Source organism: Sceloporus undulatus, chromosome 1, assembly GCF_019175285.1.
Source record: "Sceloporus undulatus isolate JIND9_A2432 ecotype Alabama chromosome 1, SceUnd_v1.1, whole genome shotgun sequence".
NCBI lineage: Eukaryota > Metazoa > Chordata > Lepidosauria > Squamata > Phrynosomatidae > Sceloporus > Sceloporus undulatus.
The window spans coordinates 291,850,185-291,876,550 of NC_056522.1; the positions used below are offsets into that span (position 1 = coordinate 291,850,185).

A 26,366-nucleotide genomic window follows, 5' to 3' on the forward strand; every position below is an offset into this window, starting at 1 on the left:
CTCCAGTAATGATTCTTAGTCTAAAAGATGGTAATCTGATCATTGCTCTTGGTCTTAGAAAGGATACAGAGAGAACAAGTTCTCTAGCACTAATTATCTGTGTTTTTGCTGAATGTAATACAGTTGGCATAGCCTTTTCTGAATTATACTAGAAGTCTTCTTTCAACTGCCCTGTTATTAATTAGATGCTAAACAAACAGCTTCCCTAGTAAAGATGACAATTTTTAGAACATGTTGATAATGTTTTTTAGGACCTTTTTGTTATTCCTTACTTAAAAATATCTAAAATACAACAGTACAAGGCAAGAACCGTCATGCCAATGTTGTCATGGTAACAATCTAAATAGTACGAAACAATGTGGATATGAACTAAAAGTGAAAAGGAGGCAGATATATATCTTTTTGTGACATTTTGCATCCTGTCATGTGTTTCCTTTTGCCTGCTTTCCATGCAACTGCCATTTCCTACAATCACCAGGTCTTCCAGTGTACAAAACAAAACAAAACCAAAAACAATAATAAAAACTGGCTATGTCCATTGTGTAGAGCCATTGTGGTGTAGTTACCTCATTATTGGTGAAGGCCACTGAAAGACCAGAGTTTACATCCCTGCTCATCTATGGAAAGGGGTCACTTTAGGTTGAGGGAGGTAGACTGGGATTCTGAAATTTGTATTTTGTGACATATTTAGCCTTATCTGTCTGCAAGCTTGGGTGCCACAACAAACTAGAAATCCCAGGATTTCATAGGATGGAGCCATGACAGTGACTGTTGAACTGCATTAATTCTGCGGTGTCAAATGGCATTACTGTAAATACTCATGTATAAGTCTAAAAGTTTTAGTCAAAAAATTGACCCAAAAACCCTGTCAATCTATTCACACTCAGTGTAAGTACTGTACTTTAACTCTTATTTTAAAAAAGGAACCATCTTTTTTTTTAAGGAACCATTTTTTAAAAAGGTGAAAGGCAAGAATGTAATCTGTCCTGGAGGCACTGACCCCCTATTTCCAGTTGTGCCTGCTGGAATTTTTTAAGTTCTTTGGCATCATTTTCCTTTGCTTCATACTTTAGAGCCTCTGTCACATGCCCCTATTCTTTTACCCTCGACATCCACAGGTCATATCAAAATCCATAATTTTGGCCTCAAAACCTGTCCTTGATTTATACATGAGGTTGATTTATAATCGAGTATATACATAATTCTGCAGTGTAGCAGCAGGCATAGAATTACAAAATCTAGGCAATAAAATTTCAACTTTATTAGCAACAGAAAAAGTAACTCCCTTTAAGATTCAGGTTGTTTCTGTCCTGTATTTCAAGGGAAGTTTGGGGTTGTTGTTGGGGGTTTTTTTTCGCCCTAGTGTCAATGGAGTTGAAATTGTATTGCCTGGGTTTTATGGCTTTGTCTGGCAGAGCCCACATGGCCAAAGGAAGAGTGGCCTCTGTCTGTATGGATATATTCCTCTGTACCATCTTAACTGACACCAACAAAAACATATCTTGACAAAATGGAGGCCTATAATTCTAACATCTGCATTTTTTTTCTTCACCTCCTGTGAGTTTTTAACACTTCTGCCTGATGAAGAAGCCAGTGGAGTTTTGAAAGCTTGCATGATTTATTATGTGCATTTTTGGTTGCCCTAATAAAGATATCACTTTTTTATGGATTTTTATTGTTACTGTATTTTGCTGTATGTACAACACAGCTACCTCTGGATATATTTTCTATAAAGTATCAGCACCTTTCACCTGCCATGCACAAAATAACAAACAGTGAGCTTCCCATTGGCCTTACAGCTCTTACACATTTCAGAAATAAAGCCATTTGACACTTTTTTAACTGTCGTGGGTCATCCTGTGGAAACCTAGGATTTATAGTTTGGTTAGGTATTCAGCCTGATCTGTCAGAGAGGCCTGATGCCTCATAGAATCATAGAATCATAGAGTTGGAAGAGACCACTAGGGCCATCCAGTCCAACCCCCTGCCATGCAGGAAATCCAAATCAAAGCATCCCTGACAGATGGCCATCCAGCCTCTGTTTAAAGACCTCCAAGGAAGGAGACTCTATCACCCTCCGAGGGAGTGCATTCCATTGTCGAACAGCCCTTACTGTCAGGAAGTTCCTCCTAATGTTCAGGTGGAATCGCTTTTCCTGTAACTTGCATCCATTGTTCCGGGTCCTGTTCTCTGGAGCAGCAGAAAACAAGCTTGCTCCCTCTTCAATATGACATCCCTTCAAATATTTAAACAGGGCGATCATATCACCTCTTAACCTTCTTTTCTCCCGGCTAAACATCCCCAGCTCCCTAAGTCGTTCCTCATAGGACATGGTTTCCAGACCCTTCACCATTTTACTCGCCCTCCTTTGGACACGCTCCAGTTTCTCAATGTCCTTTCTGAACTGTGGCGCCCAGAACTGGACACAATATTCTAGGTGGGGCCTGACCAAAGCAGAATACAGTGGCACTATTACTTCTCTTGATCTAGACACTATACTTCTATTGATGCAGCCTAAAATAGCATTGGCCTTTTTAGCTGCCGCATCACACTGTTCACTCATGTTCAACTTGTGGTCTACTTGGACTCCTAGATCCCTTTCACACGTAGTTTCATTCAGCCAGGTGTCACCCATCCTATATCTGTGCATGTTATTTTTCCGCCCTAAGTGCAATACCTTACATTTCTCCGTGTTGAATTTCATTTTGTTAGCTTTGGCCCAGCTTTCTAGTCTATTCAGGTCATTTTGAATCTTGATCCTGTCCTCTGGGGTATTAGCTATTCCCCCTAATTTGGTGTCATCTGCAAATTTGATGAGTATGCCCCCAATTCTGTCATCCAAGTCAATGATAAAGATGTTGAATAATACTGGCCCCAGGACAGAGCCCTGTGGGACCCCACTGGTCACTTTTCTCCAGGATGAAAAGGAGCCATTGTTGAGCACCCTTTGGGTTCGGCCGGTCAACCAATTACAGATCCATCTAACAGTTCCTTTGTCTAGCCCACATTTTACAAGCTTGTTTGCAAGAATGTCATGGGGAACTTTGTCAAAGGCCTTACCGAAATCAAGATATACTATATCCACAGCATTCCCTTCATCTACCATGCTGGTAATTTTATCAAAGAAAGAGATTAGGTTTGTCTGGCATGACTTGTTTCTCTGAAACCCATGTTGACTTTTTGTGATTATGGCATTGCCTTCTAGATGTTCACAGACTCTCTGTTTAATGATCTGCTCCAGAATCTTTCCTAGTACTGATGTCAGACTAACTGGACGATAATTGTTGGGATCCTCTTTTTTCCCCTTTTTGAAGATGGGGACAACGTTTGCCCTCCGCCAGTCTGCTGGGATCTCTCCTGTTTTCCAGGGGTTTTCAAAGATTATTGCCAATGGCTCCAATATTACATTTGCCAGTTCTTTTAATACCCTTGGATGTAGTTCATCTGGTCCTGGAGACTTAAATTCATTTAGATTAACAAGGTATTCCTCTACTATCTCTTTACTTATTCTGTACTGAAATTCCCCTAATCTGTCCTCTGCTCCATTATCCTCAGGTTGAGCACCTTTTTCCTTTTCTGAGAAGACTGAGGCAAAGAAGGTGTTGAATAATTCTGCCTTTTCTCTGTCTTCTGTTAGCATTTTGCCATCTTCTCCACGCAGTGGCTCTACCATTTCCTTCTTCTTCCTTTTGCTGTGGACATATCCAAAAAAGCCCTTTTTATTGTTTTTAACCTCTGTAGCAAGCCTGAGCTCATTCTGCGCTTTAGCTTTTCTGACTTTACCCCTACACGTGCCTGCTATTTCTTTGAATTCCTCTTTGGTGATTTCCCCCTTTTTCCATTTCTTATACATGTTCCATTTAAAAGTCAGCTTAGTTGAAAGTTCCTTAGTCATCCATCCTGGTTTCTTGAGACACCTCCCGTTTTTCTTTCTCACTGGAACTGTTTGAAATTGTGCCTTCAGTATCTCCCTTTTGAGAAAGTCCCATCCGTCCTGAACTCCTTTATCTTTTAGTATTTCTGACCATGGAATTGCCCTCAATACTTCTCTAAGTTTACTGAAATCCGCTCTCCTAAAGTCTAGGATGCGTGTCTGACTATGCCTGGCTTCTCCTTTCCACTGTATTACAAACTCCAGGAGAACATGGTCACTTCCACCTAATGATCCCACCACTTGCACCCCATTAACCAAGTCATCCTTGTTGGTTAGGATCAGATCTAAAATTGTCATCAAACTACAAATCCCAGGATTCTGTAGGATAACAGTTACGGCAACTAAAGTAGTGCCAAAAGGCTTTATATCTGCAATATGGATACACCCCAAGTGATTTTTTTTATGTGATAAGGAACACTTTTGTTTTACTACATGCTATTTTTATATCTGTTGAGTATTTCAAGCATTGTTGCTTGCTTGCCAGATTTCCTCTTTATTTTAAACCATTCTTTTTACTGATGATTTATATGTTCATGTTCACAGTTTTTTTCTTAAACACAGACTGAAATACTTTTGTGCACAGTATTTATGTTAAATTATACATGCTCCCCCCTTCCCACAAACACACATATACACTGGAGAAACCTCATGCCTTGTAACAGTTTACTTTCCTAAACAGTTCTATTTTCAGCTTTAACTTTTAAAAAAATTAATTACAGTGGTATTACTAATGCCTAGGGAACAACGAAACAAAGCTAAACACTTTAAGGTTCTATTGATTTGAAGGATGGAGTTATGTGTATGCTTAAACTACAATAAGCCTTATAAAATATGCAGAGGACTATTAAAAAAAATGTTTAAATTCTGAATAGTGGGGAACCTTTCATTGTCTAGAGATAATTTGTATTCTGATGCCAACTATTACTTATCTTTGACCATGTTATGTGAAGCTGATAGGAGTTGTAAGCCAAACCAAATGGACAACTAAAAGTCTCTCTTTCTCTCTATCCTGGGTCTCAATAATTTAAGAGATATTTCAGCTGATTCAGCTAGACTCTCAATGCTCTCCAGAAATTCTGGAAAATAATTTAAAGTAGGAGAAGGAAAGGCCAAATAGCATACATATATAATTGTCTGCTCGAAGAAACATTTGGGAACTCAATGCTTCATAAGGCAGGATGAGAAGCAGAACTTTCCCTTTCAATTGATAGTAAGACCTGGAAAATATATGGACTCGTTTACCATTTAAAACTAGGTCCATTGCCATTAAAGAGAATACTATCAAGTTGCTCCATCAATGGTACCTCACCCCAGTCAAATTGGTTCATATGTCTACCAATGCTAATCCAAAATGCTGGAGGGGTTGTGAAGGTAGAGGAACCTTTGTACATATGTGGCTAGATTGTCCCTTAGTTCATGAGTACTGGACAGAAATTTTACAAATGATCTCCAAGATCACTAAACAAAGTATACAATTATCCCCACTCCTGCTCCTGTTCTCCATTTTTATGAATGAAAATAAAGCCCTGCAGCATAAAGAACTTATTACTTTGCTTCTGGCTGTTGCCAGGCTTGAGATAGCCAAGAACTGGACAACTGGAAAGTTGAATATTGCAGGATGGTGGACTAGACTCTGGGACTTGTGGTTAATGGAGAAAATGGCAGATAATAATGACAGAGTGAGAGGCCTACACTCTAGATTGACCTTTCATAAGATTTTGCACCCATTTATTGAATACATCCAGCAAGATTTAGTCTCTAGACATCCCCCAATTTTAACTATTTTTTTATGGAGAGATGTCTTTCAGGATCCCTGAATATACCTTTTATCTATAATTTTCAGCCTTATCTGGGTTATTGTCTTTCTTTATTGTTGTTTTGTATTAAAAAAAAAAAGAAGTACAGTATGCAGCTCTTCAGATGCTGTTAGCCAGCAACTCCCAGCAATGCAGACTACTACAGGAATGATGAGACTTGTAGTACAAGAAGAACTACAGGGACACACAGTTACCATTGACTGATCCAAAGAAATCCCAGAAGTTAATGATTGCGAGCTCTGATATACATATAATTACCTTCCCTGAACATTGCCAGTTTTCCCATAAGTGCTTTATTCGTGACTATTTGTATAAATATGAAGGTGCTTCATGGTATTAGCTCTTTCCCAATGCAATTGCTGTGTATATTTTAATTCCCATGTGTTCAGTAAAGCTCCCTGTTGAAATAACTGTAAGTTTGCATTATGAGAAGGAATCTCCTAAATGCACAATTACCAGTGTTCCGCAATCTCTTGCAAGCATGTACTTTGTCAGCCACAAAAGGCTGGGAAGTTGGTGTGATGGGATATACAGTAGAAAAGGCTATTTCAGAGACATGGTGATTTCAGACAGATGTTGAGATAGCAACAGAAGGAAGCATGAGACAAGTTTGTTTAAGGTTGTTCCTGTAAAAAGAGTCAGGTATAGTGTCTAGATCAAGAGAAGTAATAGTGCCACTGTATTCTGCTTTGGTCAGGCCCCACCTGGAATATTGTGTCCAGTTCTGGGCACCACAATTTAAAAAGGATGTTGAGAAATTGGAGCGTGTCCAAAGGAGGGTGACTAAAATGGTGAAGGGTCTGGAAACCATGCCACTTAGGGAGCTGGGGATGTTTAGCCTGGAGAAAAGAAGATTAAGAGGTGTTATGATAGCCCTGTTTAAATATATGAAGGGGTGTCACATAGAGGAGGGAGCAAGCTTGTTTTCTGCTGCTCCAGAGAACAGGACCGGGAACAATGGATCCAAGCTACAGGAAAAGAGATTCCACCTCAACATTAGGAGGAACTTCCTGACAGTAAGGGCTGTTAGACAGTGGAACAAACTCCCTCGGAGTGTAGTGGAGTCTCCTTCTTTGGAAGTCTTTAAGCAGAGGCTGGATGTCCATCTGTCAGGGATGCTTTGATTTGGATTTCCTGCATTGCAGGGGTTGGATTGCATGGCCTTTGTGGTCTCTTCCAACTCTACGGTTCTATGATTCTATGATTCTAGGTTGTAATAATATAGAAAGGCAGTAACAGGAACAAGAGGGGATTTGTTTATTAACAAATAAGAATTAAACCTGTCAGGCTTTTTAAATTGTGGGCAGTTTAATTAGACAATGATAGTGCTTGCTGATCAGTTCTGAAAATAAATGTAACTGGATTAAATCTATAGGGCTTTTTTAACTACTGAAGCCTGGATTTCTGAACTTGGTATCCTGCAGTACTTGACAATTTATTTTCATGTATTTACAGTAGCTTCTATGTTTCTTTAATGGTATCTTTATTTTTTTAATCTAAATGTTATCAAAGTATTTCAAAAGTATTTCACTATTCTAGCTAGATTCCGGTAGATTCCATTCCAGCTCAAGATAGATGAAACTAACTTCACTGTATTCAGTGGGACTTGTGTCATAGCTAAGCCCATCTAAAAGAATGGTTCTTCAGTGATTACGATAGACAAAAATTGCCATCCAAACTTAATTTCCATTTGCTTACAAGACAATTTTGGTTGGAGCTCAATAAACATACACAAGAGATCATTTTGAATTTATGGCACACGAATTTGCAACCACTGATGATGGCAATTAAATAATTGCATTCCTTTCATTTCTAGCTATTGAATGTGGTTAGATTTTGAGACAAAATAGAGTTATGTGTGAGAACTTGTTTTGAAATGAAACTAGATTTTGCACAAATGAGCACAATAAAAATCCTGCCCAACGAGGATTTATTTTTTTTAAAAAATTAAAGCCATTTTACAACATTCTAAGTATACCTTTCAGCCTACAATCTTAACTGGCAACTTGTGTCCTAAAGGCTCATAGGAAATCAAAACTAAATTATAACACTGTTTAGATAGCCAAGAACCTAAAGGGCATTTAACAACAGAGACTTACATGTAACTACTCAGAGGTCCATACCAATAACAATTGCAGAGTAGAGGACAGTAGCTTGAGATTTTGGAAGCATGTTTAATGAAAGGGGGGAGGAGGAGGGCGGTACAGAAAATCCCATCTTGAATAATAACAGCAGTTACCAGATCAGAAAGTGGTATGTATTTTCTCTTTCGTCTCCTTTTTTTCTTTGAGGAAAAAAAATCCCCCCATAAAATACCATGTTATTGAATACACAGTGATATTATGACACACACACTTTATGGTCTACTCAAAGCCTACAACAGCAGTGATATCTCTGAAATGCAGACAACTAGTTTATTAATGCACCATAAAGCAAACTGCATCAAAAACAAAAATCATTTCTGTCTGCCACTCCTCATATTCAGTGGCTCCTGGCAGCTTACTCTACTATAAAAGAAAATTACAGCTGCAGTTTAAAAGCCACATGGATCTTGTTTAGATGGCAATTATTCTAGCTTAAGAACTGCATGCACCTAAGACAGAAGATAACAGTGGGATTCACTGTGTAATTATGCTCAAAATGACAGTGTAGAAAACCAATGAAAAGTTAATAAAGTATGCAAAAAAGCCATATTGATGAGTAGTAAACTGAAAAGTGTTTTAGATGCCCATGAATACCTTTTCACAGTAGTAAATTATGTATAAATCAATTCTCATAATGTCTTTGCTTGCTAGAACTGCCAGAGATAAATCAGAGTGGTTAACCCTAATAGAGCCCAGAATCATATGCTTACTAAACTTAGGCAACTGTCAAGAAATATTAATAGTGTCTACTCCTTTTATCAATATGTTGGAGGAACAGACCTACCTCGGCAGATGGTCCCATTCCCAACATATCCAGGTTTGCAGGTGCAACTATGTCCCCTGACGGTGTTAGTACAGATTGCGTTCTCATCACAGTTGTGCTGTCCGCTGTCACATTCATCACGCTCTACAAGAAAACAATGAAAGAGAAAATGAAGGAAAAGGCAGGAGGGGGGAATAAATTTCCAGCCTGATGCTCTGACATTTGAAAAACCAGCTATAACTAACGACTGGATTGTTACAATGGCTGAACCCAGCAGAAGGGACATTAGACAGAAGAACTTGACATGCACTGCTTCCATTTCAAGTATTGACTCATGGCAGATCAGCTCATGAATTTTAGATGGAGAAAGAATGCTACTTGATAGCACAGAGAATTACTACAAGGAAATACTACCTAGTGATAAACATTGAAAGTTTTCTGCAGAATAATAAATAAATAAATAAATAAATATCCCGCTTCTCTGTCCGGGACAACTGGGGAGGCTTACTAGTTAAAACAGTACAATTCCATATACCAGAATTCTGCCCCCCTCTAAAATAACAATTAAACAATTCACAATTTAAAACATATTTTTAAAATAAACAAGAAAAATAGTTCTAACAATGGCTATAGCTGATTCAGAGGGGTAACGGGTTGTGATTTTGGTGGCTGGTTATCTATTCAGGAAAGGCCTGCTGGAAGCGAGCTGTCTTAACAGCTTTTTAAAAACTGTTTAAACTAGTAATGTGATGGATCTCCTCCAGCAGGCCATTCCATAATCTGGGAGCAGTTGCCGAAAGGTCCTCTGGGTGGTTGCAGACAGTCTAGTTTTCATAGGCTTCAATAAATTCCTCCCAGAGGACCTGAGTGTGCAGGGTGGATTATATTGAAGGAGGCTTTCCTGAAGATAGGTTGGACCCAAGCCATTTAGGGCTTTAAAAGACATAACCAACACCTTATACCGTGCCCAGAAACTAATAGGCAGCCAGTGGAGCGATTTTAATATAGGTGTTACGTGATCGCTTCTGGCTTTGCGAGAAACCAACCTGGCTGTCATGTTCTGCACTAAATGAAATTTCCAAACTAAGCAAAAGAGTAGAGTGCATTGCAGAAATTGAGTTGTGGGGTTATCAGCATGTGCAGTTACCAGTTTTTAGTTCCCTCTCTTCTAGGAAAGGGTGCAGCTGGCATATCAGCTGAAGCTGAAAACAGGCACTCCTGACTGTTGCATTTACCTAATTTGTCATCTGGAGTGACAGGTCTAGGAGGACCCCCAGACTGTGAACACAGTCCCTTGAGGAGAGTGTGACCCCATCTAGGACTAGTGGCTGTACTACAATACCTGGGTTATGGGCCCCAACCGTAAGTACCTCTGTTTTGTTTGGATTCAGTTTCAATCTGTTTTTCCTCGTCCAGTCCATTACCATTTTAAGACATTAATTGAGAGCAGAGACACCATCTGAAGTCAAAGCTGTAGACTGAGACATAGATAAATATATCTGGGTATCATCAGTGTACTGATAACACGTCGCCCCATGTCTCCAGATGATCTCTCCCAGCGGCTTCATATATATATACAGTTGTCCCTCCATATTCACTAGGGTTAGGGGAACAAGACCCCCATGAATATGGAAAAACCGCAAATAACAAAAACACTGTTTTTACCGGAGAGGACACCTCTCTAGGAATCTCTAGGTCCTCCAGTGCAACTCTGTGGTCAATGCCCAACATATACTGACCATAGAATGGCACTGGAGTAGCTACAAATGGTCTTTCAGTGCAACTTTTAGTTAAAGTTGACTACAGAGTTGCACTGGAGGACCTAGACAGTCCTAGAGAGAACATATTAATGAAATCCGTGAATAATCAAATCCGAAAATATCAAAGCCGCAAATATGGAGGGATGACTGTATTCAATAGCACCAGGGACAAGATGTTGCCTTAAGGGATGCCACAATTAAGCTCTTTTTTTGCTGAGCAACTGTCCCCGAGCCTCACCCTCTGGAATCTGCCCAAGAGGAAGGAACGGAACAATTGCAATGCAATGCCCCCATTCCAAGAGGATGTCATGATCGATTGTGTCAAAAGCTGTCCAACAGCACCAACAGGGTCACACTACCCACCCCCCCACCCCCGTCGATGCCCAGATGAAGGACATGAACTAAGACAACCATGGCAGTCTCAACTCCATATCCTGCCCTGAAGCCAGTTTGAAATGGATCTAGATAATTGGTTTCTTCCAAGACAACCTGGAACTGAACAGCAACAGCCCTCTCGATCACTTTGCTCAAAAAAGGTAGATGGGAAACTGGCCTATAGCTATTCATGACCAGAGGGTTGAGCAAAGGTCTTTTCAGAAATGGCCTAACTGCCTCTTACTTCAAACATAATGAAACATGACCTTCCCCAAGGGATGCATTGATGATGTCTCTCAAGAACATCCTCAAGGCTTCTCCCCCCCCCCCCCCCCCCCCGGATGGCTAGCCATGAAGGGCAAGGATCAAGAGGGCAAGTTGTCTTCTTCACTCTACCAAGAAGCTTGTCCACATTATCAGTACTCACAGATTGAAACTGACCCAGTGTAATCTCATCTACGGAGTTGCTGGACACCTCATCAGTCAACTCTGCTGAAACACTGGGGTCCAAGTTGACTCTTATATGAGAGATTTAATCTGCGAAAAAGTTGTTAAAACCCATCACAGCAGGCTGTTGTCAGGTTAAGTAATGGGTTCTGCACAGATGGAATCTGTGACAGTTCCCTTACCACCCTAAACAGCTCTGCTGGACAGGACTCTGCAGACGCAATACATGTAGAGAGAGGAGAAAGATTTCTTCGGTGCACATATTGCCTCTCCATAGGAACAAAGAAATTTCCTATGGCAAGTTCTCTCAGATAAGAGTCAAGTTTTTCACCAGACACATAGAATCATAGAGTTGGAAGAGACCGCAAGGTCCATCCAGTCCAACCCCTGCCATGCAGAAAATCCAAATCAAAGCATCCCCGACAGATGGCCATCGAGCCTCTGTCTGAAGATCTCCAAGGAGGGAGACTCCACTACACTCCAAGGTAGTGTGTTCCACATTTGAACAGCCCTTACTGTCAGGAAGTTCCTCCTAATGTTGAGGTGGAATCTCTTTTCCTGCAGCTTGCATCCATTACTCTGGGTCCTAGTCTCTGGAGCAGCAGAAAACAAGCTTGCTCCCTCCTCAATATGACATCCTTTCAAATATTTAAACAGGGCTATCATACACACTCTAGTTGATTCCATTAGCCTTTGAGGGCAGACCGTTCTAATGGGTCTTCCACCCCCGACAGGACAGACAGTGGCTCTTAGTTCAACCTTGATCAGGAAATGATCCGTCCATGACAATGTGGTGGTTTTGATTACCTCTGCCCATGAATATTCCTGCTCTTACTAAAGACCGCATTGAAGTATGACCTGCACAGTGAGTAGGCTTGACAACAAATTGGGTTAAGCCCATGTTTGTCATGGACTCCATGAACTCCCGAGCTGCACCAGTAAGATTTGATAAACTGATCTCGAGTGGAATGTTGAAGTCGCCCAGGACTAAAAGTCTGGGTGACTCCAACAGCAACTCTGAGACAGCTGTGTCAGCTTGGTTAAGGAGCTCATTAGACAAGGGGGTGGACAGTAATCCCCAAACTATCCTTAGTCCTCAGGCTCAGGTACATACACTCGAAGTGGTTTGTTTTCCGGACAGGTATCCTGGTCAAGGTGAGATTGTTCTTATGAACCAGAAGCACTCTGGCCACTTGCCCACTTCCCCTTACCTGCTCACTGACAGAGTACCTGACTGGAAGGGCCTGCATCCAGGTTATAGTGTTAGCCAGGTCTCTGTAAGGCAGGCCAGGTTGGCATCCCCATCTAAGAGGAGGTCATAGATGATATGGGTTTTATTTTTGACCAACCTAGCATTGGAAAGGAGCAAGGTAAGGTTCTGTGGTATGGTTGGTGCGTTCTCCAATCCATTCTGGGAAACAGAGTGAACTGAAGGCGGGATAGCTCTCAGACATTGATTCTGCCTTCTTTTGTAATAAGCCCTCACTCTGTTAATAACAGTTTACTTGAATCTTAGCTCTGTTACATGTTTTTCACTAAAGTAATGAAATTCATTTACAATTGCTACTCTAAGAACATCACTTTAGAGTATGTATGGCCCCTTATTTATACTGGTAGAGTTGTGAGGTCTATTGGTTGATTAGTTTACCTTTGCTGGCAGAAGGTGTGAAGTAACCTGTGGTGGTTGAATAGTGTTTTAAATAACTGTAACATGTAAATGCATTCATTATATACAGTTCAAAATGAAGAGAACAAGAATAAAGGTGGGAATAAAACAGAGAGGGTGAGTGTGAATGAGCTGGAGGTTCATCATCCTGTTCCATTCCAAGTCACCCCTTTCTCATCCTAGCTGGTTGAGAAATAACCACTTTTTTGTTTCTGGCATCTGAACTGAAGAGTTGTTATCTTTGAATATGAGAACAAAGGAAGTAAAAGTTGAATCACATGTTGGTTACTAACAGGCTAAAAACTACAAAGACACAGCTAACAGCTATGTGAGTTTGTCCCCCTTACTTAAAGGTGAGCATGGGACACCAAGGAGATTACTCACAGGCTTTTAAACTGTGGTTATAGTAGGAATGATACTTATAACGTGAAGCTGCCTCTGACCCATAACTGCTGAGTCCCAGAAGCGTGGTTAGGGCATTCCTTTTCATCAATGAGGGCAACCCATCAATGAGATCACAATTATAAGTTCTTATGGTAAGGCTAATCCTCAGATGCAAAATATCACTGCTGGGTCAGTCATGTGGTGTCTGTGTCTTCTCTTTTCCCCTATCCTCACCCCTCCTCACTATTCCCATGCAGGCATTTACTTGTTATTTATTTATTTATTTATTTAAAAGCTTTAAATTGCATTATCAAAACTCTGGAATTGCCTGGAAAAGTGAAAATAAAAATAAAATTAAAAAAAAAACAAGGAAAGCTGGTTAGGAGATAGGGCAGGGAGGCAGGGTCAAGTGGGAGTCATGGAGAATGTGGTGGCAGAAGCAGCCCCAATGTGTTTCCATTTTTATTAAGTGACATCATTGACATGACAACAGGGCTCATGTGATAATGTTCCTAGTACAGAGGGTAAGGGTGTGTTCATTAGTCTTCCTTCCTTTTAATTCCTGATATGGATCACTACACCAATAATTATTCATTCTTTTCCTTTGTGGAAAAGCAAAACAAAGTAGGTGTTTGATTCAAATCAGGATCACAAAAGAGAGCAAAGAGTTAACATCTCCACCTCTCACACTCAGGTCATTGCACTTACTTTTTAAAAAAATCACCAATCACTATGTCTTAGAAGGAAATTTTAGAAACTTGTTTTTCAGAAGGATGAATAGAATGATGTCCTGAATAGAAAGATGGTCTGAATATGATGTCATCATATTCATTCTTCTGAAAAGTAGCTTCCTAAGCTTAGCTTTAAAGTAATACGTAGTTTGACCATGAATTTCAGCAGTACAAACTGAGCACACTATTAGCACAACATGCTGGCCTTTAATCATCATAGTTCAAGGATTACAGAATTTATTTACAACCGGAGGAAATCTTCAAAGTGGGATTCAGAGAGAATCTCCCCAGCTTTTCACATTCCTCCTGCTATTCATAGTTTTGATTACTTCGTTTTACTGCTTTAAAAAACTACAAAAAGTGAATAGAGCTTACTGCACTGATCAAAAGTTACACTCTAAATGTTTCTGTAATGAAGACTGCTACTATTTTTAGTGCATCTGTAGAAAAATCATATCTCCACACTACAGATAGTTATTACTGACTTGCTATTCAGAAAAGTGAAGACTTCCTCTAGAGCATCGCATTGCTCTGACTTTGATCAGGAAAATAAGCCTAAGAAAACTTAGTAGAACTGGTTTAAAGCTACATACATCAAGCCCCTATAGTGGAGAAAATGGGATCCTTCTCTCCTGCATCATTGTGAGAAAATGCATGACATGACTAAACTGAGCATCAGCAGTATGTAAACAGGCTCAATATGAAATAACAAGCCTTGGAACTGCACCAGATGGACCAAGCATCAAGTGGTTGTAGGAAATTATGCAACTTTAATCACCAGAGATTATTGAAGAGAGACTGGAGATACATCTGCCATGGATGCTTTAGGTAAGGGGTTCAGCCTTGCATTAAAGCACAGGAGCAGATGTCTAATCAGATGCTTTCCAAATGTGTATTACTATGGTTCAGTCAAGAAGGAAACTTAGAGGGCTGCTTTTGAGATAGCAAATACATTTATTTTCAAACCTTTAATGCCAAGCTCTCTGTACAAGGTTATTAAACTTGCTATTTTTATGAACATTTTAATGAAACCTTAAGGAGCAAATTTCATCCCATTCCTACCTGGCTCTTGTATCATCTTATGAAGAGGAACATGAAGAGGGACTTAAAGAGTTCCTGCTGTCTGCAGTGCGCAAACACATTGTGTGTGTGTGTGTAAGAGAGAGAGAGAGAGAGAGAGATCTTCAGCTCTCTCTGACATGCTCATTTTTCTTAAAAGGGCTACTAGTTAGGGATGTAATTCTTTTAAGTTTCTTCTTGAATGTAGCAATGAGTAATTTCAGCAATTTTCTTCTCGCTAAGAAAAAGTCTTCAAAACCCATGCAGTTTTCAAAGACGTTTCACAATTCAGGACATATTCTGTGCAAAACTCATACTTGGCTGTTTTGCACAGAAAACAACATTTTTTAAAAAATCAAAATGCTGTTTTTATGCACAGAAAGTGCTGCTTTTATGGTGTTGTTCTATGATAATCAACTATTGACATATTTTACACAAAATAAATCCCAGTTACTACATTTTCTGTGCAGAAAATAAGTCCCAAACTACATAGACTTTCATGTGGTTAAGATTCTTCATATGAAGATTTCTCAACACCTGAAGTGCAGTGGGCCTGCCATAGTGCCATGCTAGCCATCTATAGATTGCCCTGTCCCATATTAATTCATCAGTAGTGGCACATGCATGCAGCCACACAACTTGAGCATGTCCATATTGCCACTTATTGACTAACATGGGCTCCTGCATTTTTCCTAAACCATGTAGATGGGAAAAGCAGGAACTCTCTACATGTTTTTCAACCATATTTCTAATATTTTCAAAAATTCTTTCCATCACTAATATATCAAATATTAAAGAAAGGGAACCAATGTCATGCTTTCCTCTGCTAAGTGCCTGAGACTGTTAATTGGAAAGTGGTATTCAGGGTCAGCCAGTTATTTTATTCTTGAAGCAAAGGAGAAGATTTTCTCTTCTCTGCACATTCCAGGCACAGAAGCCCACCACAATTGCACATGGTTCTTTGTTCAGCACTGGTCTTCCATCATACTTGAGGGCAGCAGACTGGTTTACAGAATACAGGATGGTGGTGGTACTTTAGACACATAGCTCAGAGTTATCACTGCTGCCAGCAGTGTCATCACTGGGGTTGGTGTCACCCAGTGCAATAACTCATAGTGTCCCCCCCCATTGACCTCCTGCCATACCACACTATATAGAATCCTTAGCAATGGTTTTTGTACTAATGTTACTCATGAATCGTAATTCCCATATATCACTGAATGTAAAGGTAATTGTTGTAGTACAACAAATTATTAAAAGGCTTTATTAACTAATGTAATGGCAAAATAATAATATATTATATAATTTTCCTCATACTTATACTGGATGACTCCAAGCTAATAATGATGATATAACAGGTATATGTGTAAACTATTATTTTTCAATATGGTCTTCATTATCATTCTTTATTGACATACTAATGAGGTTATAATTTTATCTTTCTAGATAATATTTTTTCCACTGTGGAAGACAATTGTCGAAACGCGCTTGGTTTTATCTGTATTTGTACATTTGTATGTCACCTGGGACTTCCAGTTTCCAGTATTTTATGCCTATTGGCAAAACTGATTTCTTATATTATTATTTTGCCATTACATTGGTTAATAAAGCCTTTTTATAATTTGTTCTACTACCACTTTTCCCTAAACTTTTCTGTTTGACCTTTTTGGTTTAGGGATACACCTTTTTGTGTTTATCAAGGTAATTGTTGTGACATAAATAACTAGCAGTACAGTTAGGGTCACCATCAGAAATGTCTTGAAGGGACACAACTAAAATACATTTGACTTTCTTTCGGCCAAATAGCTACAAAAGAAATACGAGTAAAACCAAGTGTGAGTTTTGCATAGAATAAGTAGCCAGAGGGGGGTGCCTATATCTTCCAAGCACTGATGGCATTAATGTGCTGTTTGTGAGTAGACATCACTTTATGTACAGAATTTCATAGCTTCCTCTCAAATGAATAATTTTAAAATGCTGTATGTAATACACACACACACACACACACACACACACACTGTATTTATTCCAGTGATAAAACAGCCATTTTTTGCCATTGAAATTAGGCCAATGAAATTTTAAAACTGCATTGAGACAACAAATTCAAAAAACCCATGTTGCTGACGCCTTAAATCATTGGCAGGTCTTATATGAATAATCTATTTTACACTGACACCAGTATTTATCAACTTTCAGCACCACTAAAATTATCACCAGTGGGAGGGAAAAGGCATACATAGTATTTTACATAGCCAAGTGTTGCTGTTGCATCAGAAGAGACCTACTCTATTCAGTTTGTGATATATGTTTCAGAAGATTTGCCTGAAGGTATACTGTCAGCTTCCCCTACATAATCCATATAGCACACTCAGGTATAACTCTATTTTCATCAGTAGCAAAATGACAAAAAAAAAACTTTAAAAGTTATTTAAAATCAATACATCTCATGAAACTGTAACAAAGCCTCAAACTAATAATACAAACCAACATAATCTACAGTAGGAGTAACACACACACAAAGGGAAAAAAACCTGCAGTCCAGAAAGGACATGTTAACTATCTAAGCTTGGCAGCAATGAGTAACACTTATGAACCAATATACTGTATCAAAATGCTCTGCCCCAATCTTGAGATCTGCAGAGAATAGCACAAGTACTGCTGAGTGCAAAGATATCCCTTGCTGAACAGATTGTTGGTACTGTCACTGCTGACAACTGATTACCCATCAAAGAAAGGGAGTCCCTGGAGTCAGTACTCCTACCCACCAAAAGGGATTACTGATGCTGTCAGAGCTGAAAGCAACATCTGTTTAAATGCATATATAGCCCCAGGTGTGGCATTCTCATTGCTACACACTGGACAGGTTCATCTCCACTGATTCAAAAAGAAGTACCATGTTGAAAAATAGGTTTCAATCCATCTTTGTTAACTTTGGACATCTAGTTACATTCTGTAAGTCTGCAAAATTCATATGACATCACCATGCATAGTGAATATAGTTTATGGATTTTCAAGTGGAGAGCTTCCCTCCATGCAACCTGCTTGGTGCTTGCTCAGCACCATCAAGGTTCAGGTGTTTTAGAAGAAAAAAATAAAAGTGCTTCCCCTCATGCAATCACCTCTCTAATTGCACTTTTTAATACTTTTTACTAGACCTTCAGACTATGGACACAAATGCCCAAACTGTTTTATTTTCAAGACGCATAAATCTAATATGGAGGGATGACTGTACATGTTTACCTCATACCATTAAATAATCTGGCCTTAGTAGCATTACTTTGGCTTGATTTCCTCTTACTTAGAAACTTTCTTACAAAGAGAGCATAGAAGCACTTTGGAGGTCAGGTGTCAAGAGGCTGTCTGACCAAAAAATATAAACAACACTGTAGATAGCAAAGCTCTGCATGCAATTATTTAGATAATTGCTACAGTCTATGTTTCCCCCAAAAATGTTCCTTCTAACACTCTCCAGGGGACTCTGTACCTTGATTTGGTCTGGAGGTATTCCAATTTAAAATTTAATTTTAAAAGAAAGATAAAAAAGCCAATAGCAAAGCATGTTTACTTTTATATTTCCATAATACGCCATTATATTATTCAGTGCAGTGATAATTATTGTTACCATTTCTGCCCCTGCAAAAATAAATGCTTTTTTTCTTTGCTTTTGTTCAGAGCAAACCCATAAGATCAATCACAGATTAAAAAATAAAGTATTAAAAATGCTTGGTTTAAAGAAATCATACAATTTTTGTTTTGCTATTCAAGTTATGCCAGATGAATAAAAGAATCATCATCACCACCACAAGTAGCTTACACTATTTTAGACAGGACTCTTACTCAGACTCGGCTTGAAATAGCAATGGAATGGCAGCCATCTTCTTACCTTCACTATGGGGGGGGGGGGCGAATAAATTACTCTTTACTTTTGGATTTGTTCTGATGCACTGTTTTTTAAAGATCAGTAAAGGTCAGTATTCTAGCTGAATCTTCATCCCAAGTCTTCATCTATTTTTGCAATACCTACTGTCTCATTCACTGTAGCTTCTTCCCCCACCCAGTGGTTATTTGCATTTCTCGCTTCAGAATAGGTGTGCAACATGATGACAACCTCAACATTGGCATTATTGTAAATAAAATGATGACCTTCTGACTGGTGTCATGTAGAAAAAAATGCTAGGTATGACTACCCTACACATCCAGTGAACAAGAACAACGAAAGATAACAATAAGCATTTTATAGAGGCTTTGGTTCTGTACCTACTCATCTGCCATATTGACTCTCAGCCAGTATGGAAGAGAAAATGAAAAGCTTATCACTTTTATCTGTTCAAGCTTTGTTTCAACTGTCTCACAAAAGGACACAACTATGACTTTTTGCTTCTCAGTACAGACCCAAGTGCAACTGAAGGGCAGCATAACTGCTGCTTACTCAGGTTTTTCTCTTGTTTTCTCATCTGCTCATTCTGTTTGCTCTATTTAATATAGATATATTGAAAGGGTCTGTGAAATTGCCAAATTTACAAAATTGCTACCACAGCACTTGGATGACTTCCTTGGCCTCTGAAAACAGTCTGGAGTCTCTGCAAAACATGAAAGTACCCCCCCCCCTAAACTTTTTGTATGGAGAGCACTTGGATCTTGGGTCTGTCTGTCTGTCTGTCCTTTTGCTTGTGAGGCCGGTGCTAAAAAACACAAGAAATCAAGTTGAAAGAAAAGACCACAACTTTTATTAACATCAGCAAACCAGAACAGAAGGGTTGGCACAAAGCATAAGGTCAGGATCTGAAGCATCGAATAACCCCATGGTTAATCGATAAGCAGCATGCCTGGTGACCACCAGGCGTTGGGATGACCTACCGCCAACCCAGCCTCAGGTTGACAATGTCCAGCACAAGTGTCCAAGTGCAGACGAACATAACCTGCATAGGCCTTAGATTTCCATCTGCCAGTTTTTTGATGGAATCAGCAGCTAGGCCGACTTGAGACGCCAAGGTGGCCACTCCAATCCTGAACGAATGTCCTCCAAAATCTGCAGGAGGAAGACCCAACCGCTTGACAGCCAAGCGTAACACTGAAACAAACTGAAAACGAGTGAGAGGCGTCCCATCCAAGTGAACAAACAGATAAGAATCAAAGCCAGAGCAGATAGACCAAAATTTTTGAAGGGCCTCTACAGCACAAACAGTAGACCCTTTTAACCTCCTAATTACAATGGTTTTACCATGGCCAAGTTGATCGCATTTGGACCTGCAGACAACCAAAGAAACAGCATGTTTAAAGAAGGACAAATCGCTCACTTTCATCGCCCGAAATGATACATCAACCTTGGAAGAAGCAACCAGTTCTCCTAATCTGAAAGCCCCCAAAAATGCCACCGTGAATGCAGCAAAAAATAAAGCATATTCGTAATCAGAGGAGTAAACTGAAGGTAATAACGAGCAGATATTAGAAAGCAGCTGGAAACATATTGGCCATCTGGCAACTTTGGCCTTGCTATATAAACGCTTCCAGCCTTCGATCGCCTTTCAAATAAGAAAGGACGAACATGACCTTATCAATGACCTGGATGACAGAATTGGGAGCATACTTATCAAATTTGCAGATGACACCAAATTAGGAGGAATAGCTAATACCCCAGAGGACAGGACCAAGATTCAAAATGACCTGAATAGACTAGAAAGCTGGGCCACAGCTAACAAAATGAAATTCAACACGGAGAAATGTAAGGTATTGCACTTAGGGCGGAAAAATAAAATGCACAAATATAGGATGGGGACACCTGGCTGAATGAAACTACATGTGAAAGGGATCTAGGAGTCCAAGTAGACCACAAGTTGAACATGAGTGAACAGTATGATGCAGCAGCTAAAAAGGCCAATGCAATTTTAGGCTGCATCAATAAAAATATAGTGTCTAGATCAAGAGAAGTAATAGTGCTACTGTATTCTGCTTTGGTCAGGCCCCACCTAGAATATTGTGTCCAGTTCTGGGCTCCACAATTCAGAAAGGACATTGAGAAACTGGAGCGTGTCCAAAGGAGGGCGACAAAAATGGTGAAGGGTCTGGAAACCATGTCCTATAAGGAATGACTTAGGGAGCTGGGGATGTTTAGCCTGGAGAAAAGAAGGTTAAGAGGTGATATGATAGCGCTATTTAAATATTTGAAGGGATGTCATATTGAAGAGGGAACAAGCTTGTTTTCTTCTGCCCCAGAGAACAGAACCCGGAACAATGGATGCAAGCTACAGGAAAAGAGATTCCACCTGAACATTAGGAGGAACTTCCTGACAGTAAGGGCTGTTCGACAGTGGAATGCACTCCCTCGGAGGGTGATAGAGTCTCCTTCCTTGGAGGTCTTTAAACAGAGGCTGGATGGCCATCTGTCAGGGATGCTTTGATTTGGATTTCCTGCATGGCAGGGGGTTGGACTGGATGGCCCTAGTGGTCTCTTCCAACTCTATGATTCTATGATTCTATGGATCAGCAAAACCACCAGCTTTGGAGAAGAAGGTAATGCCAGCTAAATGAATGGCCATAGTCTTAGGTGCGCTGTTGGCACGCTTCAACCACACAAGAAACTGCATAACAGTGTCACAGTCAACAGGCCATCTAGGCTGCCTGCCCATAGAATGAAAAAATTCCCACAGTTTGGTAATGGCACGCTTGTAAACTTTGAAAGTAGAAGGAGCCACAGACACCAGAACTCCCTGCATTATTTCTGGCAGCCAACCTCCCAAAGGTATTCTAGGAAAGGGATAGGCAATGGATCTGCCTTGGGTGCCAGCTGGCAAAACCTGTCTTCCTGAAAACGAGAAAGGGTGTCGCAACATTATTTTGTAAACCTGGGACAAAACAAGCTGTAAGTGTAATATTATTATGCAGGCAGCAAAGAACAAGCTTTCTTACTAAAGACATAACCCTTTCAGACTTGGAAGAATGACAATTGACCACAGAGACAACCGCTTGATTGTCGCACCAAAAACAAACATTTTTGTTACTGAAACTTTGGCACCATATGTGAACAGCAGCAACAATAGGGAAACAGTTCCAAAAAGGTCATATCTCTCACTATGTCACAACCCAACCACTCAGAAGGCCACTTTTTGGCATACCAATGTCCTTGAAAATAAATTCCAAACCCCACACTCCCTGCAGCATCCGAATGAACCTGTAAAAGGTCCTGGAGAGACCAGGACCTTTGCCAGAAGGCAATACCATAAAAATCCTGAAGGAATTGGAGCCAAACACTGAGATCTTCCTTCATAGCTCTGGTATAATGAATGTGGTGATGGGGGAGGCGTGGACCAGCCATGGACCAAGCAATACTAGCGCAAGAGGCGCGACCAGGTGAAATGACCTTGCAAGCAAAGTTTAAATGCCCAAGGATGGACTGAATCTGCTTAAGGGTGGCTTTTTTAGCCAGCAGGGCCTCTTGGAGTAGGGACCTAAGGGTCACATGTTTATCAGCAGGGAGGCAGGAGAGACCTGCCACAGAATCCAATCTAATCCCTAGATAGGTAAGGGACGTGGAGGGCCCTTCAGTTTTGTCTGCGACCAAAGGAACACCAATTTCCTTTGCGAGGTCTGAAAACATAGCAAGGAGCCTGGAACATTCATCAGTATGAGCACGCCCAACAAAAAGAAAATTGTCAAGGTAGTGGGTGACCAAAGGAGATGAAGCCCGTCGCTTCAATTCCCACTCTAGAAACGTGCTAAACATTTCAAAGGCTGAACAGCTGATGGAGCAGCCCATGGGCATGGCCTTATCAAAGTACCAGTTGTCAGAGAACTTAAAACCAAGGAGGGGGAAATCTTCAGGGTGAACTGGCAACAAGCGAAAGGCAGATTGGATATCACATTTTGCCATAAGGGCACCTATATCACAAGCCTTAACCAAACGAACGGCATGGTCAAAGGAAGCATATTTAACGGAACACATTTCAGGGGGAATAACATCATTAACTGAAGAACCAGGAGGTTGAGATAAATGATGAATGATCCTGAATTCACCAGGTGCCTTCTTAGGAACAACACCTAGAAGAGAGACATGAAAGTTAACAAAAGGTGGGGAGGGGAGGAGCCCTCAACTCTGCCTGCTTCAATTTCCTTAATGATTTTCACTCGTAGGATATCTGGCTGATCTCTGGCAGACTTGAGGTTTTGAGGGTTAGAGTGGGATGGGAAGGAAGCAACTGGGATGCGGAAACCAAAGGAAAAACCATCAGCAAATACTGCAGCTGCCTCCCTGTTAGGATAAGCAGCCAGGAGAGGAATAAGAGCAGCAGACCTTACAGGGGTGGGAGCCAACTGAAAAGAAGAAGGTAAAACAACTTCAGCACTATTTGGGCCCTCCGGCATGCTGGCATTTGAGGACGAAGAACCATCTTTTCTGCCGGTTGCTGCTTGGGCAGGGCGCCCTGAACGAAAGGGCTAAGAAGAAAGGTTAGTATGTGAGCACGAAAACTTAGGATGAGAACCTTTACAGATATCACAAGAGTGTTCATATTTGCATTGCTGGCGCGTGCACCTGCCAGCATTAAAATCCCAGCAAGAAAAGCGGCAAAAATCCTTTTTTACAGGTCCTTTGGTAGGACCTTTTGGCTTGGCCAATGTACCAACTTCTAACAACCAGATTTCATTATGTAAAGTGTCCCATCGTGCCCTAGAGTTCTGAGAGGCGGTCTGGCGGAACGCAGCATCATATGCAATAGCAGCTAAGTCACCTGCAAAGGACTTAGCTTGCAAAACATTTAACAAATGACTATCTAGATGTCAAGCTCTCTCAGGAAAGGCCATGGCCACCACTGCTTTGTACACAGTGAAGCCTTCGAGCCAATTGGCAAAGGTGTGTTCAGCCGGAGCCAACTTGGGTTCCCTCTTGGCCTTTCTTGTAGATGTCACCGCCACCGCCTCTTGACCTTTCGGCTGCAGGAGGGTGAAAACGTCGACATAACAGCCTCGAAGAATGAGTTTTCTGACTTTTTTGGGCAGGTGAGAGCCAGAGGGCCTCTCACCAGGTGCACAAACCGGGAAATCCACCGCTTGGGGTCGACCCAGACACCCTGGAGACCAGGGCGCCAGGACCGGCATTTTATGGCCCACCTAGGCAGGCCAGGAACCAAAGCATGTTCCACCCAAAACCCATCCCTCCCACAAGGAACTTCAGATGTTGCACCACCTGCAGCGGCAACCTACGAAGCACCAGCTAGTCGAGCACATTGGCACCTCTTCTTGGCTTTATGCTTCTTCTTCCTCTTCTTATGCCTTTCCAACGAAGAGATGCCACCGAGTGGGTCATCTTCATCTGAAGACAATGAGGAGGAAGAGCTGGAACTGCTGCTAGAGGAGCTGCTCAGAACTGGAGTCCTCACAGGTTGAGAAGATGGCACAGCAGACGCAACAGAAGAACAGGCTTGGGAGGATGTAGTTGCCTGTTGAATCAGGTCTGCAATCAAGCGTGACAAGCTGGCAGCTGCTTCTGGGGACAAGCCACTTGGCAGTGAAGGTGGAACCACAGACGACTCCGGAGAAGCTGTAGAAGAGGTATTCATCCCTGCCACAGATGTACTGGCAGCTGGGGAAGACCTGGAGACCAGGGATAACGATGACCAGGATTTTCTGGGAGCACCTGTCTGACCCCTGGTGGAAGGGCGAGTGGAGGATGCAGGATTAGGAGGCTTGGGTGGCATGGTAACGCCAAAACAGTGAACAGAACCAAAACAAAAATGTCCACAGCAGCCTAAAATGTGGGAGGCAAAAGAGCCAACTTAAAAGGAAGGCAAACCCAAAGGAAAAGAAAAGATCCTCCAGAGACTAGAACATAGGAGCTCTCACCACTATCCCTCACAGCCCACAAAAAGAGTCCAGAAATTTTAAAAAAAGGCCAAAGGGGATGTGGGGTGAGGGACAGGGACCCTTACAACCCCCCAGAAAGAGTGGGGGGAAGGGCTGGCAGGAGCAGCAAGGCTGCAAAATAACCCTGAAAACTTACCGGAGGTTGGGGGGAGGGAACAAAATGGCTGGCGTGACCCTGACCCCACAAATGGGGGAAGAGAAGGGGGGAGCGGATACCCACCACCCGCACTCCACCGTAGCTGGGGGCAAGCCCAGATGGGAGAGGGAGGCACGCTCCCTATGCCAGCCTCCCAAAGAAAAGCCTCTGCTCTGCTCGATGCAGAGCCAAGTGGCAAATGGCTGCAGGGCATGGCCGCATGGCCCTTAAATAGGCCAAGGCCCCGCCTCCTCACCTGATGGTGAGGCTCCTCCTCCAGGGCAGACCAGCCAATGGGCTGCCCTGGAGGACCAAAGCCTCACCATAGACACTTCCTCCGCCTCTACCAGAGCGGCACGGGCAGAAGGGGAGGGCCCTTCCGCCCAGCGCCACCAATCAGGGTGGAGGGCAGCCCCAACCCGGAAGTTGGGGCCAGGGAGCCGCGCCGGCTCCCTAAAGCAAAGCGGCCGGCCCATGCAGTCGGGCATCCGTGTTCTTTCTTTGCCATCCCCCTTTCTTTCCTTCCTCCTGCTCCTCCTCCTTTAGGACAGTAGGTTTCTAATCACAATTTCTCATCTTTCTTGTAATGAAAATTAGTGAGTACATCTGAAAGACTATTGGGTTGTTATAATTATCTTTTAGCAGAGATTCAACAAAACTATAACAAGCTACACAACTGTAGTCATGCCCAGATGTCTATTTGCTTATTTCTACAACAGTAGCTCTTGCTGAAGAGGCAAGTTGTTTTCTACTTTAATTTAAACCAAAAAGTGGGTTGCCTCTTCATCATGCAATTAAATTATTCTTTTCATCAGAGTTTTGTGCAAAAACTGTACAAAACATGCACAGAGGCCACTGTTGATCTTTTGACCAATAAAAATAAAAACTACAGTTGTTGTGTACCTGCAACTCATGGCAAACCAAAGGTGAACTTATCATGGGGTTTTCTTGGCAAAATTTGTTCAGAGGGGATTTGTCTTTGCCTCCCTCTGAGGCTGAGATAGTGCGACTTGCCCGAGGTCACCCTATGGGTTTCTATCGCTGAGTGAGGATTCAAACCCTGGCCTCCAGACTTATAACACAATGCTCAAACAACTACACCACACTGTAACACAAATATGCTGCTTTTATTTTCATCAGATATTTCAGCCAACACTCTTGTTCCAACCAAGTTTATTATCAGATGTCAGACTTTTAAAGTAATTATTATGGATTTAGTAACGCGTTCAGCTATTTCCCCACTTTGATAAAACAATTTCTCTCTCTTTATTTGCCAGGCTTTATCTGATGATAAA

At 41.3% G+C, this 26,366-nt stretch overlaps 1 protein-coding gene across 1 annotated transcript in view; it reads right to left on the bottom strand.

The window, feature by feature from the left end:
• Positions 1-26,366, bottom strand: part of NELL1 (neural EGFL like 1) — a 657,613-nt gene that overhangs the window by 219,662 nt on the left and 411,585 nt on the right. The window contains 1 exon segment of the mRNA XM_042459591.1: positions 8,680-8,802. Within this exon segment, the coding sequence (XP_042315525.1) occupies positions 8,680-8,802 (123 nt within the window).